This window comes from Lepeophtheirus salmonis, chromosome 5 (assembly GCF_016086655.4).
Source record: "Lepeophtheirus salmonis chromosome 5, UVic_Lsal_1.4, whole genome shotgun sequence".
NCBI classification, from domain to species: Eukaryota; Metazoa; Arthropoda; class Copepoda; order Siphonostomatoida; family Caligidae; genus Lepeophtheirus; species Lepeophtheirus salmonis.
In genome coordinates, this window is record NC_052135.2 from 68208655 (window position 1) to 68226255 (window position 17601).

A 17601-nucleotide genomic window follows, 5' to 3' on the forward strand; every position below is an offset into this window, starting at 1 on the left:
TTCGATACTGTATGGGGGTCCATAAATAGTAGAAAAAAAATTGAGCACCTGGCCTGTAATGCTGAAGAACGTATCGATTTTTTTTACTATATCAAACTCACTTAAACTGATACGATTTCCATTTTAAAAACTATAAGTTATCCAAATATTACTATATGTTACTTTGTTTTTGGACCTTGGTTAATGAATATGCCTGCCTCAAGAGCCATGTATCTATATTATTGAGATTTTCCTGGAAGGCTACACAATTTAGGATATTATGGTGTTTTTTTTGTTTGTTTTTTTTCATTATAGTTTCCTAGAGCTTGATAAAATATATTTTATAGTTGTACCAAATGGAAGCTAATAAAATTTTCTCAAATACGGTATTAACACTTGTGAATATTTTAAATAATTTGCAACTTTTTGAAAACGGGAGCAAGAAAGCAACATGGGTTTTTTAGTCGGGCATAGGCATAGTCCAAAATCAAAGTAAACGGTATATTTAGTTATTTAGATCTTGGAAAATGATAATAATATCAGATTACATAGGTTTGATGAAAAATGCCATATTTGCAGAGGTTAATATAATATTATATACTCAATAACAGGGAGGTAGAAGAGATTACATATCTTTTCATTATTCAATAAATACCAAAAAATGTACAGCACGTATTCCAAGTTGTGCAACAGTTTTATGCCAAATTTTAAAGCTTAACAACTCAGCATATACTACAACAATTTAATTCGTTTTCAGATGTCTTCTCCTTTCTTTTTTCGTAAAATTCAAAACGGCAGAGTTTATACTAATTTTTCAAAGATAACAGAAGGGATAGCTTGTCCCCAAAATCAGCTTAGAGGCCAATATGGTTCAAAGGGTACAGTACCCTTGTAAATTAGAGCATGGATAAGGATCTGAGAGAAGTCCTAAGGAATAAATGTTCAAGAAGTTTGACTATTGAATATTGACTGTGTCAAGGTGCAGCAAAGAGGGTGGAGGTGGCTCTCTAGAAACCTAAAAAAATAGACTTCTGATGGCAGAGATGTTGAAAAAGTAAACCAACAGTTCATCTTCTTCTTTTTGTGAACTCTTGGGCTACCCAATCACCAGATCTGAATCCCCTGAATTATAGAATCCTGTGGCAAGTAGAGTTCCTAGCCTGCAAACACTCAAATCTTGAAACTTTGTCAATGAGTAGTGGGCCGCCAAAAAGCACCTGCAGTAAATTCCACCGCCACCTGGAAACTATTATTGCTACCTCCAGTGGTAATATTCAAGATTAATGATCCTTAATACATTTGTAATAAATTATATTACTAAAATGGCTTTGGATATTAAATCTATACAAAATAATACATCATTGTTTAATTCGTCTAAAAAAAATTTGCACGACCCGCTATATTCTTTTAAACCAATAAATTATATTGGGTACGTAACTATTGGTAAACAAAAATATTGTGTACCAATTTATACGTTGAATGAATGTATTTGTGGGGCCTACATACTTTGTGTAATCATTTCTTATTTTTTTATTTATGTTTGTACAACTTAATGATACTTAATCTCATTTTAAGTGCAAATGATGTAAAGTCCTCATCAAATGTAAATCATCTACATATTTATGTACCAAGACGATTAATATCAAATCCTTTATTTTACAGGCTCGAATGAAATTACCAAAGCGTCGTCGACACATTGTGGCGGTGGAACAACCTAGACGTAAAAGACTCACTGAACTAGGTAGCGTACGGGGATCATCCAATCCAAACACTAATGGCTCAAATGGAATACAACGAAATCGTATGAATACCATTAAAGGTTCGCAGCACAATCATTTTAATCCTCGTAGTAATCCAAGGGGGTTAAATGGCAACGGAGGAGGTCCTGGTGAGTAGTAACTCATTATTATTATATTTATTATTAGAAGTAAAGCTGTTTTTCAAGTACTGTGTATGTACTTAATACTTTTATGCACTGTGTGTATGTGTAAGTAGTATCAAAGCTTAAAAGGATGTGGTGAAATAATAAGCAACTAATCCATTTTTACCCAAATTGTTATAATTCCCTAGATGAACTACGTTATAAATACTTCAATGAAAGTAACGTCATCTTTTAGGGATTTGAAAAGTATGGAAATTCTTGAAAGTATACGTTTAAAAAAAGTATATGTTGGTAACCTCCAAAATATTCGTGTTCTTATTTGTTATCACAACTAGCTATTTTGTAATAAATGAAAATACAATCTACTTTCCTTCCGGCTGTTTGAATGACATTGACACTTGGTTTATTGAACGCAGCCAACTATTATGAACTCAAAAAGAGTATAACACATTAATTTAAATTTCATATCAATTTTTTTAATATTAATCTTAAATTGTATCGATTCATTGTCAGTCACTGATCCATTTATTAATGATATAATTATTCATTCACTCTTAGGCAGAATACTGCCTTTGAGAAAATTACTATGGAAGACAATTGCTCCGATAAATTGCTTGAATTTTGTTCAAACTTGATGATGAATTATAACACATTATGAATTCACTTAATATTATTAATGAAACATATTTATCAAAATTTTCCCCTGGTCAGATTTCCTAGTACCAAATTCATTGTATAGTGTATAACTACAATGATAAAAAAGCTCAACATGTATTATTTATTCTCTATTTTGAACATTTTAACGTATTAATGAGCAGTATTAATAATTTATATTTAATATATATGTTGTGTACAAGTTGCAATGTATGTACAAGTTGTAATTTGTATAATTAAATTGTACAAGTTGTAATTTTTTCGACTTAAAATACATTATTGAATTACAAAATCATTTTAGTAACCATATATTAATTTCCATTTTGATCTATTAAATTAACAAGGTTATTATGTAATTATAAATAATATGACTGTGGGCAATTGAACATTATAATTTGCTACTGAATAAGTACATTGTTTTAATTTTTATTAAAATAGTCAAAATTAAAGAATTAATAATAGGTTGGAGAAAATTAATTTCGTATTTGTCGCTTTATTTCAATGATTCATAAGAAGCCTTACAATTATCTGACTTAAGCCAATTATCCCTTTTCTGTTAGATAACTTGTTTTTTGCAAAAATCCAACTTTATAATTCCCTTTTTGTAGAAAACCTTGTCCCTATTACAAAAAAAAACTCGAAGAAGCACTTTTGACAGGTCTCTATTGAGGTTAAATTTGTGCCTATAAGCGCGTTGGCCATAGACAGGAACAGGTCGTATTCTCTTGGTGCCAGATCCAGACTGTAGGGTAGATGCATAAGCCTGTCCGACCTTCCTGATTCTCTGGCCCATAAATAACACCAGGCCTCACGCATCTTTGATGACGAGCCAGAAGATCAGGAAGGTCGGACAGGTTTATGCACTTATGCTTAAAATACGGCCGCGGTACAGTTTAAATTGCCTTGATGCCCAGTACGTCCCTAAGCATCTCAGGTTGTACAAGGGAAGTTCTGGGCATCAAGGCAATTTAAACTGTACTGCGGCTCTATTTTAAGCACCGGAAACCCCTTCTAATATACTAGAATACACACCTTGTGAGCTGCTGGTCGCTGAGGCAGGTTAAATTATTCCACTGGCCGCTTCTCTTAGCACAAAGATACCTTATAATATCCAATACACCCGGGCCCTCAGGTTGTACAGGTAAAGTTCTAATAATGATATCTAAAGGCCATCATGCCCTAAAGACCAAAAAAATTGTCACCAGATCCATTTCTCGAGCCATAAGAACCTAGATAAAAAATTTCTACAAAATCAATTTATTGGTTCGGTCATGATTGAAGGAAATACACACACGCACACAGATATTCACATTTAATATATAGATATGTCACAAATCGATGCATTTTGGACATTTAATTGTAGACCTTAACACGTCATTATGTAGTATTATCATTTTCCGGACAATTTTATAACATATTTTTTGCAATATTTTCAAAAGTGAACCAGTTGTAGAAGGTTATTTTTTTGCGGACATTATTGTTAATTACTTTTTTAGTTTGGCAAGTACGAAAAAAATTTTGGTAGGTTTGTGTTCCACTTTATAGTCCCATAAAAGATATTAGTCCAATACAGTTTTTACCAATTTTCTTCGCCGATTTCGATTTGACAATTTAAACAATTTTTTAAATTCAAATAATACGTAGCATATAATGTACAAGCGATATATTATAATACTTACCCGTGCCGAAGGGGTATAAATATTAACATTTTAAATGTAATTTTCCGCTCTTTCCTTCATCCGAGCAACGCCAAATAACCCTTTGCAAGTAAATGCATAGTTTAACTTCTATTTATGACCCTATAGGGTAGGAATTGTATTCATATTTAAGATTGTAGATGTACACAACGTAGTATGTATGTATAAAAAGGGAATACTGAATAAGAATTCTTTAAAGTGTCAAGAAAATAAATAAATAATACTCTGTAGTTTATTCTATTTAAATGATAATTTATATATTATTTTGTAAAATGAAAATACCAAGATTTATGTGACGAAGTATATAAGCTTCACCTTAACAACCACACAACTCTGTACAAACCCATGGCAATTTTCTATAAATATAAAGGTAACACTCATATCAATGGCACTGAATTAAAAAAACTGATTATTTGAGGATAATATTAACAAGGTTGAGTGATTTATAACGTAGAACCAGTTCTTACTTTTGACTATGAAAAAAATTATTTTGATGACATGGACGTGAAACGCAAAATTGTGTTCGACATGTCTGTTTGTTGGTCGAAAAATGTGTTTGTAGAACTATTCTATTTTAAAGCCACCATGGCCTTGAAGGCCAAACAAATTGTTACCACAACTGTCTTGTGAGCTTTCAGAAGCTACATGAAAAATTTCAATAAGATCCATACTTTAGTTCTGCTGTGAATCCCGGACACGCACACACAGACATTCGCATTTAACATCTCTTTGGCATCAAAAAGTGCTTACATAACGCTCAGACTCGACGATCTTCTTTTTTTTATCGACATTTTTGAAAAACCAATTAAGATTTTCGACATTAAAACTTCCGGAACGGAATTGAAGGAACTACAATTGAACATGATTGGCTTTTACGGTATCAAAAGCACAAACACTATTCACATTTTCCTCCATTTGGCTTGTGTTTTCGCCTTTATCAAAGAAAAACTGTAAAATATGGCGTATTTTCTCTTTGGTTGTGTCCATGATTGAGAAGCACTCAAACAATACTGAGTGAAGCGTAAATCTATTGCACTTATACAACGCAAGTTACACATTACTCATCCATGAATTGTGAAGATAATGGATTTTTATATATAATTTCATGTTATAGGTCTTGCTATCATTTTCACTGAGTCGGTCCTTATCTACAAAATTTATTTATTATGGACGAAATTAAGACATACTTGACAAAAATATCATTTATTATTGTTATTTAAGCCAAAAACATGAAAGGGAACATTAAAATCTTCAATAGAAATAGGTATGGCCTCTACAGCCTTTATTTGACTAAAGTTTGTATAGAATAATTTCGATTCAAAGTTTTTTACGAAGAAAAATAACTAAATAGATGAAAATTAAAGGAAAGAATTATAGACAAAGAACATTCCAACAGCCAAAAGTTAGATTATTTATTAAGGTACCCTGTATAGAGTTCCTACAAAATGTGCTTAATCTCAAAAAAGATCCAGCAAAATGAAGTATTATATATAGAAACTAATATTTTTGCATATTTTTTATTATTGCTTTAAATTATAGCTAAAACTAAAGAAGTAACTTTATATTACAGCTTAATTATCAGCTGTATAATTAGATTTTTTTTTATTACTGAAAATCTTTTAAAAAGCCAAACATATTGCATTTAAAGTTTTTAATCGTCATTTTCGTGTTCTATGGCTTAAATAACAATAGAAAATGTGATTTTTAGATAACGAGCGCAAATTCTGTTGAATTTTTAAATATTTAGTGTTATGTAGGACATTATTAAGGACCAAGTACATTGATTTGTACAGGGTGGTCCCGTCAGGTCCAGTCCCACTTATTGTTTTTCTTTTTTCTTTCTTAAATATTTCGTTTTATAATGCAATAAATTATATAGCTAGTAATAAATAATATGTACAGTGCTTTTAATAAGTATCTAATAATTCTGATTTGGCTGAATAAGCACTCGATATTCTCAGGGGAAATTCCAAGAACTAGACTGGCCCGAATGAATACGAACCGACACAACACTAATTATATACATGGCATCATACATATATCACGGCGTTACCTCGCTTACACAAAAATATCCTATGTATTTTGTTGTCAGATGTCTATTTTATGCTTATGCTCCGTTTCAAAAGGACTTGAATACAATTTTATTATGTATATGAAGAAATTTGGGCTATTATATACAAATACAAATGTATAAATACGCTTTTCTTATAATATTACATCTAGGATTTTGATATTATTAAATATATATATTAGTGATGGAACAATTCCAAAAAAAAATCTTGATCCCGATTTGATTCTTGTAAAAGTTTCCGATGTCGATTCTAATTCTTTAATATTCTAACTAATAGTTAAAAAATACAATTTTGCTATAAATTTCTATGATTTACAATTCATAAAATAAACTGCCTTCCTATATTTAATGTAAATGATATTCACATTAAATAAAGCCCGGCGAGTTTTTCCAAGATGAATTTCCCCAGGGTGAGTAATCCCACAGGAAACTTTCTATAGGAAAATTTTGCAAAGGAAAACTTTCTAAAATCCTTCACAAAGCTTATTCTCCTATAATAACAATAGCTGCAATGACTACATGTGTTTAGCACAATTTTGCTCACGTTTAGTTTGTGTTCAATTTGTCTGGTCTCATTTTAGGATCATTTTGTATACTAAATTATTTTAATAGTATATTTATAAAACTATAAGACTCAAGTAACAAACTCATATGGTCGTTTTTATATATTGTCGAATACATATAATTTTTTTTTTCATAGCATAGAAAAGTAGTTAAATACAAGTAATAAATCATAATACATAAGAATTGGAATCTCAACTTAAACATTATTTTTCCCATTCCAGAAAAAACACCACTTCTGATTAATCGTCGCATCACTAATATATATGTAATTCATTTTAAAAATTGTGGATAAATAAATATGACAATGATAACAGTTGGTATGATTGACTTATTTGTCTAAATACCAAATGATCTAGAACCTTTTCTTTTTGGATGCAAGGTTGCATGATATAATACAGTTAATTACGTGATATGTAAGAGGTAAAGTTAAATTCTTACAATTGGTAATAATTAATTATTAAATCCGAAGTAAATAGAAGGAAATACATTACATCTAGTTTGAAACATAAATCAAGAGAAATAAATAAAATGGAGCCCATTATTTATAACACCAAATAAAGTTTTTTATTCTTTTTTGAATAACAAAGAAAGTATTCGTGTGTTGGCTTTTGAATTAACTACCCTTAACATTCAAAGTTTTATATTTCTACTCATACTGCACAAATGTATTCTCTATGTATGAACAAATTGTGTATACTTTTTTTCGAATAATATAATTTGTCATAATGTTTTACTTTTCAAAGTGTTCTATTGAAAATTATTGTTTAAATATCGTTTTATCTGACAGCCAAAAATCCATTATTCTTCAAGGATACACCATCTTGGGGACACATGGTTGTTATTTTTATGACTTAAAATGATGAAATTTTATATCAATCTAGATTTGTAGAATGAATTTTGCTCTTGATTGATTCATGACGATAAAAATGGATAACTAGAGATAAATACTTAAATATCTCAATTGTAATAGTTAATTTATTCTCTATGGTTAATACATATTATGCTCTGATTTGTAAAAATTCTAGGCGTTAAAGAGATATAGATATTTTTTATATAGAGTGAGGTTTAAGAACAAATATTTGATGGTACCATTTTGACATTCAAATACACGATTGTAATTCTTTATTTTCCTTAATATGATTAAAAATAGGATTTATTTCTTATACATCATGGCTATTTAGTTACCCAAATTGGGCTATATCATAAGACTAAATATCTTATTTTGTTTATTTTTGGCGAAAAATGGATAATTTGATACGTGGCGGTCATTATTTCATAGCTTATTTAAACAGGAATTAAATGAAAGAAAAATGTTTAAAATAATTAATGACAGACACACAAAACACAAGAAGAGGCATTTTTGGTGATTAAAAATGTACTGATTACACATTTGATTAATGATTATATTATTCTGTTTTATTTAAATACAAAATTATTATTCTTAAAAATATTTGACTTTTTGCTCTCTTTTTGATATTGTTATGAAAGGATTAAATACTTAGTACTTAGGATATTAAATGAAAAGCTTATTCTTAACAATACAGTTTGATATCATTCTCTAGATTGATCTAAATTTTTACTAGCTAAATAAGCTATATAATTTGGGTTAACATTTTTTTTATAAGACAACTAATATTATTGTCGTTGATTCCAGATTAAATACATTATACAGGGTTTGGAAGCAAAACGTGGACTGAATGACTGGTTATAGAAAAAGGACAATAATTTTATTTTTGATAAATAGTTTTGACTTTTTTTAGAACAAAACTTTGAGACACGATCTTTGTGAGCATGTTCACTCAATATGGCCCCCTCAGCAGCAATTCCAGTCTCCACACGGCGGCAGAAAGCCTTGCAGGAGTTGATGATGAACTTTTCGGACAAGTTGTTCTACTCCTTCACAAATGCAGCCTTCAAGGAGTCCACGTTCGGGTGAGATGTCCGGTTTGTCTCTCTCTCCAAAGTTCCCTACACAGCAATGTCCAACGGGTTCAATCCGGTGAAGATGATGGCCACATGTCCATGTGCCAAAAATCAGCCATGTTGTCGGCGTAGAACTTCTGGAATTTGGGCGATGTGTGTGAGGGTGCACCATCTTAGGTCCACACATAGTTGTCCTCTAGGTAGATGGCCTTGAGCTATAGCAGTATGGTGAACCTCAGCACCTTGAAGTAGGCCTCCTGCCCAATTTTCTTCAAACCCTTAAAAAAGAAGGGAGGCATATTCTTGCCGTCAGCCACCACGACCCCCAGGACCATTGTTTGAACTGGATGTTTTTTACAGAATACCACCTTGACATCTTCTGGTGATCCCTCGGCCGACGGTTGTAGAAAAAGAAAATTTTCACCGTGGATCCATTTGCCTTTATCCATGCACGAACTTTCTTTGACCTCTGCAGTCTCCTTTCCATCAGAGTATCCGTCTATAGGTGGCGTGGGATCCTTTTGTAATAAGACAACACCAAGTTCTTCTTGACAGCCCTCCTGATTGTCCCCTCATCTACGTCAAACTCGTTAGAGAGACGATTCATTGATTTTTTTGTGGGGGCCCCCTTGATCTTGTTCTTCAGGTGCCTCAGAAACTCAGAATCCCTTTTCAAGTTGTGTCCCCTACTTCATTCTTTCCTTGAGAGGTATTTACCATCCTGTTTTCATATATGGAGCACTTCACAATGTCCATAATCTCTACCATCTCAATTTTGGTATCCAGAAAGTCTGAGATCCTCTTCTTGCTCACTCATAATGAAAGATTTCAGAAATGTGTATTATTGTTTACTCATGCAGATAGGACAAGAGATTCGGATATGCAGGAAAAAATTACAAAACCTCTCTATCTTAATTACATAATTAGCATTTATTAACAGTCAACGTTTTGCTTCTGAACCTTGTATATATTTGACGGTCCATCTTTTGCAGCGTGATTTTTTTCATCAGGAAAAGTACATAATAAACCTGCATGATGCGTATCAATTAACTTACCCATTTCCAAAATAATACAGGTAATTACTAACTGATACCCTCAACGTGGGTTGATTCGATCCTCTCTACGAGTAGCTTTAAGAGTAGTGGATGAGTAACTGAACTAGAGATTAACTGCAAGGGGAGAAAAGATATCTCATCAGTTGATCCCGTAGTACTAAAAGAAATAGTAAAGAAAAATTATAACCAAATGTAACAATGAGCGCGTGTAGCTAAAACTTAGTGCGTCATATTTTTACAAATATATTTCAAAAAATATATATATTAATGGTCAATTATACGTTGAATGCTCAAGAGTTGATAGTAAAAAAGGTTTATGATTCTTAACACAAATAATATTTTTTTTAATATTTGTGTTTTCAAATTCAAATATTTTTTCAGAATTATAAAATTAATATTATTTGAATTTTCTTTAAAATAACTTTAATTTGTGATACATGATTAAATTTAAACTTGGACATTATTTTCATAGATATAAAGAACTTAATTTTTTTCAATTGACTACACGCTGAAAGTGGGTTAAAAAAGTGTTCAAACCTTTGTGTTATGGTTTGACAAATACCTCCAAGCCATTCCCGGACTTCCACTACTAGTTGAATTTTCATTTTGAAAAACGTTTTTCAGTAAAAAGTATTTATTTTCACTTTATAGGCTACTAGCGAGACGACCAGGAGTTGTTTGGAGTTATTGGGAGTTGATTAACTTTGCGTTAATACAGGGTTGTTGTTTTTATACTTACACGCTGAGCCTTATCTGCACACTTGTTGCTATACTGTTGTTTCTTAGATAAAAAATGGCTTTAAGACAAACATTGTTCCATCCAAACATCTACATAAATTATACTTTATTAATATCAAATTTAAGGTTTTTTTCATCAAATTGAAGGCTTATACTCAACTCCAAACATTGATCCATATGGCTAAAAATTTATATTTCCTAATTTTTTTAATCAAATGGAATAATTTAATACTATGTTCTTTCAACATTTCGAAAAATATTATTAAAAACCCCTTTAATGTTTAAATATTTTACTTCTCCATTATTCGTTTCAACTTCTTGTTTTAAGTTGACAATGATAATGATCATTAAACATTACATTCATACAATAAAGTTGATTCTAAGTTTAATATGTCAAGATAAAGAAAATTGTTTGAGTTATTATATGGTGGAACATAAAACTTTTATGAAAAGAGTAAAAAAAGAAGGAAGTATTTTACATAATTAGATTTTAAAGTTAAAAAATACTTATAAACGACTCGACCTATAATTATAGGCAATATTAGACAATTGACGAGTGTCAAAGGAAAGAATGTCCTAAATACATGTATACCGTTACAAAATGCAATAAAAGAGTTGAAAAATGATATTTCGACTCAAGTGGCAAAAATGCAAAACCTATGAAGAAAAATATAAAACTGATGAATCACGCCAAGATAGGTTCTCTAAATCTGACAAGAGAATATTCAATATATACTCATTGAATAATTATTTCCAAAATAATTGAAAATTGCTTTTGTGGAAAATTGTTTTACTTATTTCTTAGATACCTGCTCAAAGGAAATTAAACTGTAACGTATTTTTGATTTTCATTTGAATATAACCCAAATCTGTTCGTTAGATTAATATTTTAAATATTAAAATTGATAAACTAAAATGTAAACTTGATTCTTAGTATAGAATGATAAAATATATCTATAGAAATATTGTCATTCTCAAGAATTTTAGAAATAAAGTTAATAGAGTAAAAAAGAAAATATATTGTTGCATAACATACAGAAAAATTGAAGATGAACATATACAGAGCAGTTTGGACGGTATTCTGCGGGTCATACTCTTGACACTTTAAAAATGGTGTTTCTAAATGTATTATTCAATTATGTTAAAAAGGAAAATAAGTGCGTAAAATGTAAGACCATAATTTTTGAGAAATAAACAAAGTAATAAGTTATTCTATACTTTTACTCCCTTTCCAAAAGAACAGGAATATAATTTCTTGTTGATCCATTGTTGTTTATAGAATATATATATTGGCCATTTTATTATTCTTCCTATTCTTAATAGAAATAAAATAATAACTACTCTTAACTACACTTTTAATAACATATTACTAAGCAATATTATAACACAGTATCGCAAAAAATAATATGTAATTTATTTAAAAAAATGGTGAAGCAATAATATGACTGTGATAGTCCAGAAGTTTATTAGAGATAAATGGAAGTGGATATGATTGACTTATTTGGGTAACTATCAGATGATTTTGGACCTTTTTTTTGTTTCTTATTGGAGGAAAGGTTGCTTGATGCAATAAAAGTAGCGACGTGTGAAACATCTTTCGAATATCTTGTACATATCATATTTTTTGCACCATCTTGTATAATAAATTCTTAATTTATCATATACAGTGGAGAAAATAAATATTTAACAGCTTACCAATTTTGTAAGTTTGCCACGATTAAACATTTTCTATGGAATTTAGATCTGGAGACTGGCTAGGTCAATCTATTATCTTAATGTTGTTTTTTTTTTGTTGTTCCACTCCTTTGTTTACAGGGGCGGATGTTTTGGGTCATTGTCGTATTGGAAGATCCATTATCAGTACTCCTGTCAGAGGTAAACTGGTTGTCGGCCAATGTTTTAGGACACTCAAAATTCATCCTACCTTTGATATGGTACAGTTGTTCTTTCCCCTTTAGCTACCTGAGAACACTCCCAATGCCAAATATGTTTCTGCCTTGAGGGTAAGAGTGAGGATTCTTCTTACTCCAATTATAAGTAGTTCTTTTATTCTATATTTTATGGAGAGTACTTAATTAGTTTCTAAGTTATTTACATATTTTATTTTAAAGTTAATTAATCATATAGATTTCTGAGAATGTATTTATACATTTTCTTTATTTATATACTCAAATGATGACTATGAAAAAAGGAGATGGATTGGGAGCGCGAGAGCTTTTATTCTGTACAGAACATGTCTTGTTTGCTAATATCATATATATAATCTATTCCTTACAGTCTAAAAAAATTAAAATTATTTTCTCCCACTACTATTGTAGATTGTAAATAATAAAAGTATTCTATTCTAATATGTAGTAACTATTAAAACATCGTTCAATAAGTTCCAAGGCAAACTAAGTAAAACTCAATGTTTTTATAAAATTCAACTGTATTCATCAACATAGTCTCCTTCAAGCATTCTATAATTGTTCCGACGATCTTCTCGCTTCCTGATACCTTTTTTATAGTACGATGGATATTTTGCCTCAAAAAGGGCCTCAATTTTGGCGATGACTACTGTGTCGGAGCGAAATCCCTTTCTGCAAAGTTATTTTTAATGTCGGCAAACAACCAGTAATCGCTTGAGGCCAAATTTGGACTATATGGTGGGTGGGAAAGCATTTACTTGTAGGACGGTGTATTGTCTCGATGAAAAAGCACTTTTTTTCCTCGCCCTATGAAGCCTTTTGGCTACGATTTCGCTCTTAAAATAATTTAACAACGCATTATAATAATTAAATAATACTAAAATATCTATTTTATTGTCGGATTGGTTCAACAACCCAGTGAAGTACACGCGTTAGAATTGAAAGGAATATATTGGAATAATTTTAAAGAGACCTCTATGGAGCATTAATTTCACTAATACTATAGTAAAGTATCTCAGTTTACCAAAAGAATTACTTTTTTAAACACTTTAAGTATCTTTAAAACACGTTAATATTTTGTCGTTATTCTTAATTTAGGTCTACCTAATTCAGTTTAGATTAGTGTTATTGAAGTTATTCAATGTGCTAGGTAAAATTGTGGCATTGACTTTAAATTAACCTGGATTACATTTGGATGAATATTTTTTAATTAATAGACAGCGTTATTAAACATAATGACAATTCCGGTAATAAACATTAAAAAATTTCAAAATTCATAAAGGTTGCTTGTTTACAAGATTAAAAACATGTTGGGCTGAGGTAAGAGATTTGAGAGGTCCCCTTGAATCGGTAGACGCCATAAAATTGAGATCATGGAGAACTTTGATACTGCCATCACTGAATTCCATTCAAGTCGATGAGAAGGAATGCTAAGGTTCTCAATCTCAGCGATTTGTCTGTGAGGAGGTATGTGAAGGATTTGTGAAAGGCCTCTTATGTTCGGCAACTGCTTTCAAGAGCAACCAAAGGTAACTGGGTCAAGAGAGGTCAACCATTTGTCCCATTGGTTAATGCATGATGGGTCAATTTGTCAATTAGTGGAGAAGAGAGTCTGTGCCCCCCTCACCTAATTTTGGATGACATCAAGTCCTCTTTCGAACAGCCAATTTCGATTCAGCAATTTCTTTACAAAAATGAAAGATAGACTTCTCATTTAAACCAATTTTTTCATGCATAAAGAAGACAAGTTTGTGCCAGGTTCAGGTTCAACAATGCGATTGGTCCTTATCTCGGATCATTCATTTCAACAGTTTTGGTATCAGTCTCGTTTCAGCTTTATCAGCCCCAATGAAGAAGTCTGTGGTACAGCCTCAATGTTTTACTCCTTTTCATTCTCATAAAAAGTGTAGCCTATTTTTTCGTTATCATAAAGTATACAATTTTACCTACCACACTGTACATGTTTAAGTTATTGATGACGTCACTAGTAAATGTCTATGATGACATAATTTATTAAATCATATTCGATGGACGGCTTTGCGTCTGATTCGCTTCTTTCCTTAAAATTTGGAATTGAACCGGATGGGAAGTCGAAATTTTGAAACAAAATAATCCCTAGTACACATCAATCCTCCACTCTGTAAAACATCCTTGTAGAATTCATGTGAATCTTTGATATTAGAAAGAACATACAAAGAATGATATAGAAAAATACATGTACATACAAAAATATATTTGAAAGTTCTTACTAGCAAATAATTCAATGGAATGCTAATGGAAGAATTCCTAGATATATATTAAATGAATACTTTTTGTGCCATTTTATTAGTATCTTGTTTTCCTCCAAATATATCAAATTGGACGTAAATTGGGCAGTGTAAACATATACATTCATCAAGTATTATATGTATTTATTGAAATGAGGTCAATTTGTTCCGTTCTACAAATTACTCAGCAACAAAATTTCATTTTATTTTTATTTTGTTGCTCATGGATAGATGTTAGTTCGTTTTTCATTGCTTTTGCAAAAGAAACATGAAAATGATCTTGAATTTTGCTTTTGTGGTCTAGAGAGTACTTTTGTGATAAAATATTTGTTATATTATTTAGTTTTAGTTTTCGCCTTGAAATATTTAAATAAAAGACAAAAGTAAACTTTAGTTTGTAGGTTAATGTTGACAGATTCAAAAAAAATACTTTAATTATTTCTGTATCTTCATTTTAATCGGAAAAAATGCCTTGCAACGATTATTTTGTTTAAAAATATATTTGTTTCTTAGTATACTTTTATTATTTTTAATGTCTTGCGAAGCGTTGCCAATATTGGGCACCCTTAGTTGAAGGATAAATATATTCACTATTTATATACCAAAAGATTGTCGATATTTACCTACTACACACGTGGTTTGTTTTGATTTCTAAGGTAAACCAATCTAAGGACTTATTTTTTACAAATTCTGTCATGAAAATGGCCGGGTTGATTTTTAAATTGTTCGACAATGTCCGAAGTGTCATGGCCGGCACGGATTAAAGTTGCAATCATTAACTTTTTTGTCCAGAAGTGAGATATATTTTTTTAAGAATCTCGTTTAAAACACAACAACAACATCATGTAATTACTATCAAAAAACTTGATGTTTGAAACTTTTTAGACCTCTCAAAAATATAGTCAAGGTGTTTGTGCAAGACTTTTCACTGCCCAGTATAATGAAGTAAATCCTGATTATATTGAGGAACATTGATATTAGATGCACCTTAATGAAAAAAATATGCACTTGCACAAAATGATTTCTTTAAAAAAACCAGAATGTCATGACTTATCTTAAAACTAACTGCACAAATAATTCATTCTGTAAAGCGAAGAAAAAGATGCACACGTCACGATAAAAATGATGTGAAAAGTCATTTGTGTGAGTAACGTCCTTAATTATAACGATGAGCTTTTTTATCTACTCACAATATCGATATTCAAAAGAAAATTAGAAAATAAACCAAAAACTAATAATAATTATCTTTGGACAAGTGAATCCTTTTGAATTTATAAACAGCCTGTTTTACATCAAAAAACGTCAACTGACGAAAATAGCAGAATTCACATGTAATATTTTGTTTATCCCGAAGATAAATGTTTTGTACTTTTTTCTTTTTAAATTTGAATTTAATATCGAATCCTAAAATTTTTTCAAATGATTTTTTATTTTCAAAAATAAAAAATTTCAAGGGCCAATATATTCATAATGAAACGTTGGGCTATAGTTAAAATCTTTATCCCCCCTATAACAGTGGCTGGGGATGGGGAGTCTACAAATTCCAAAAAAAATTGGGGTGTATAAATAGTTAATCAATATTTTCTTATATTAATGTTAAAATTACGTAGGGATTGTATTTTTAAAGAGAACAAAAATACAATTTAGCAATTAAACAAGAAAAAACGGTTGGGAAAATACATAATAATATGTATTTTAATGTAACTCAGGGGCGACCACAAGGGTTGGGCTAGAGGGACTGTAGCCTCCCCCAATAAGGGAATTTTAGCTTCTTACCAGAAAGTATAACAAATGATTTCATTTAATTTCCTGTTAGTGGCTAGAAACTTTTCAATTTTTTGTAAACAGCTATTGATTTTTGATGTTTTTTTTCAAAAAATGTAATATTTGAAATTTGTACAAAACATTTAGTTAATTATCTATAAATTGTAGAAATAAAAAAAATTAATTTATTATCTGAAAATTAATTTTTCAATTTTTTTCCCAAAAATTCAATATTTTGTGAATAGCTGTAGATTTTTGAAATTTTTTTCATCAAATTCTATTTCCTGTTAATATTTAAAATTTAATTTTTGAAATTTTTTCCAAAAAATGTAAATTTTAGGATTTTTTTATTATTCCCCCTTCAATATAATCCCCTGTAACTATTTACTCTTTTAAGCACTACTGTTTATTTATATATAAAAAGCTCATTAAAGCAATAATTCCTTAGCTTCCTTCCCCCTAAAATCTCATATAATTCGCAACAGATATTAGTAAAGATCAGAATTCAAAAATGGCATAGCTCTCGCTCTCTCCTTCTCTTCACACTCTACAAAAATCCCATCTTTTCATCATATACGCATCAAATAACCATCATCATTTTTTTTGTATGTTGAACTTTAAAACAATGTGCTAAAAATATTTTTTGTTCGATAATATTTTATTACATTGATTAGATGCGTCTTACCCACTGCTTTTAATAAAAACAATGACTTTTGGTCGTATATATGTGTGAGCAATGACAAGGAGGCTATAAAATTACAAATAAATTATTAACTTATAGTCTAAAGTGCAAATCATACTTTTATTATTTTGTCAAGGCATCCCTTTTTTTATTGATCTTTTGTATACGACGTATTAAATGAGAGAAGATGTAGTATAAACAAAAAAATAGATTGAAAGTTATTGTCAATGCATCGGATAATCATACACTTTATGGGTACTACTAATCTGCCTTTCTTTTTATTATTATGTGAGCTATGCTCATAAAATTGTAGGGTAGATGGGTTACGACTGTATCAAGCTCAACCCACTGACTTGGTAGAATATTAACAGTAAGCAGTAATTTTGCCATGGACATTTCACCGCTTTTAAATTCCCGC

General features: G+C 30.4%; 1 protein-coding gene across 1 annotated transcript in view; it reads left to right on the forward strand.

The window, feature by feature from the left end:
* The window catches only part of LOC121118468 (potassium voltage-gated channel protein Shaw), a 275596-nt gene that overhangs the window by 221949 nt on the left and 36046 nt on the right, over positions 1-17601 (forward strand). The window contains exon 7 of the mRNA XM_040713050.2: positions 1642-1867. Within this exon, the coding sequence (XP_040568984.1) occupies positions 1642-1867 (226 nt within the window). The remainder of the gene's footprint in view (positions 1-1641; positions 1868-17601) is intronic.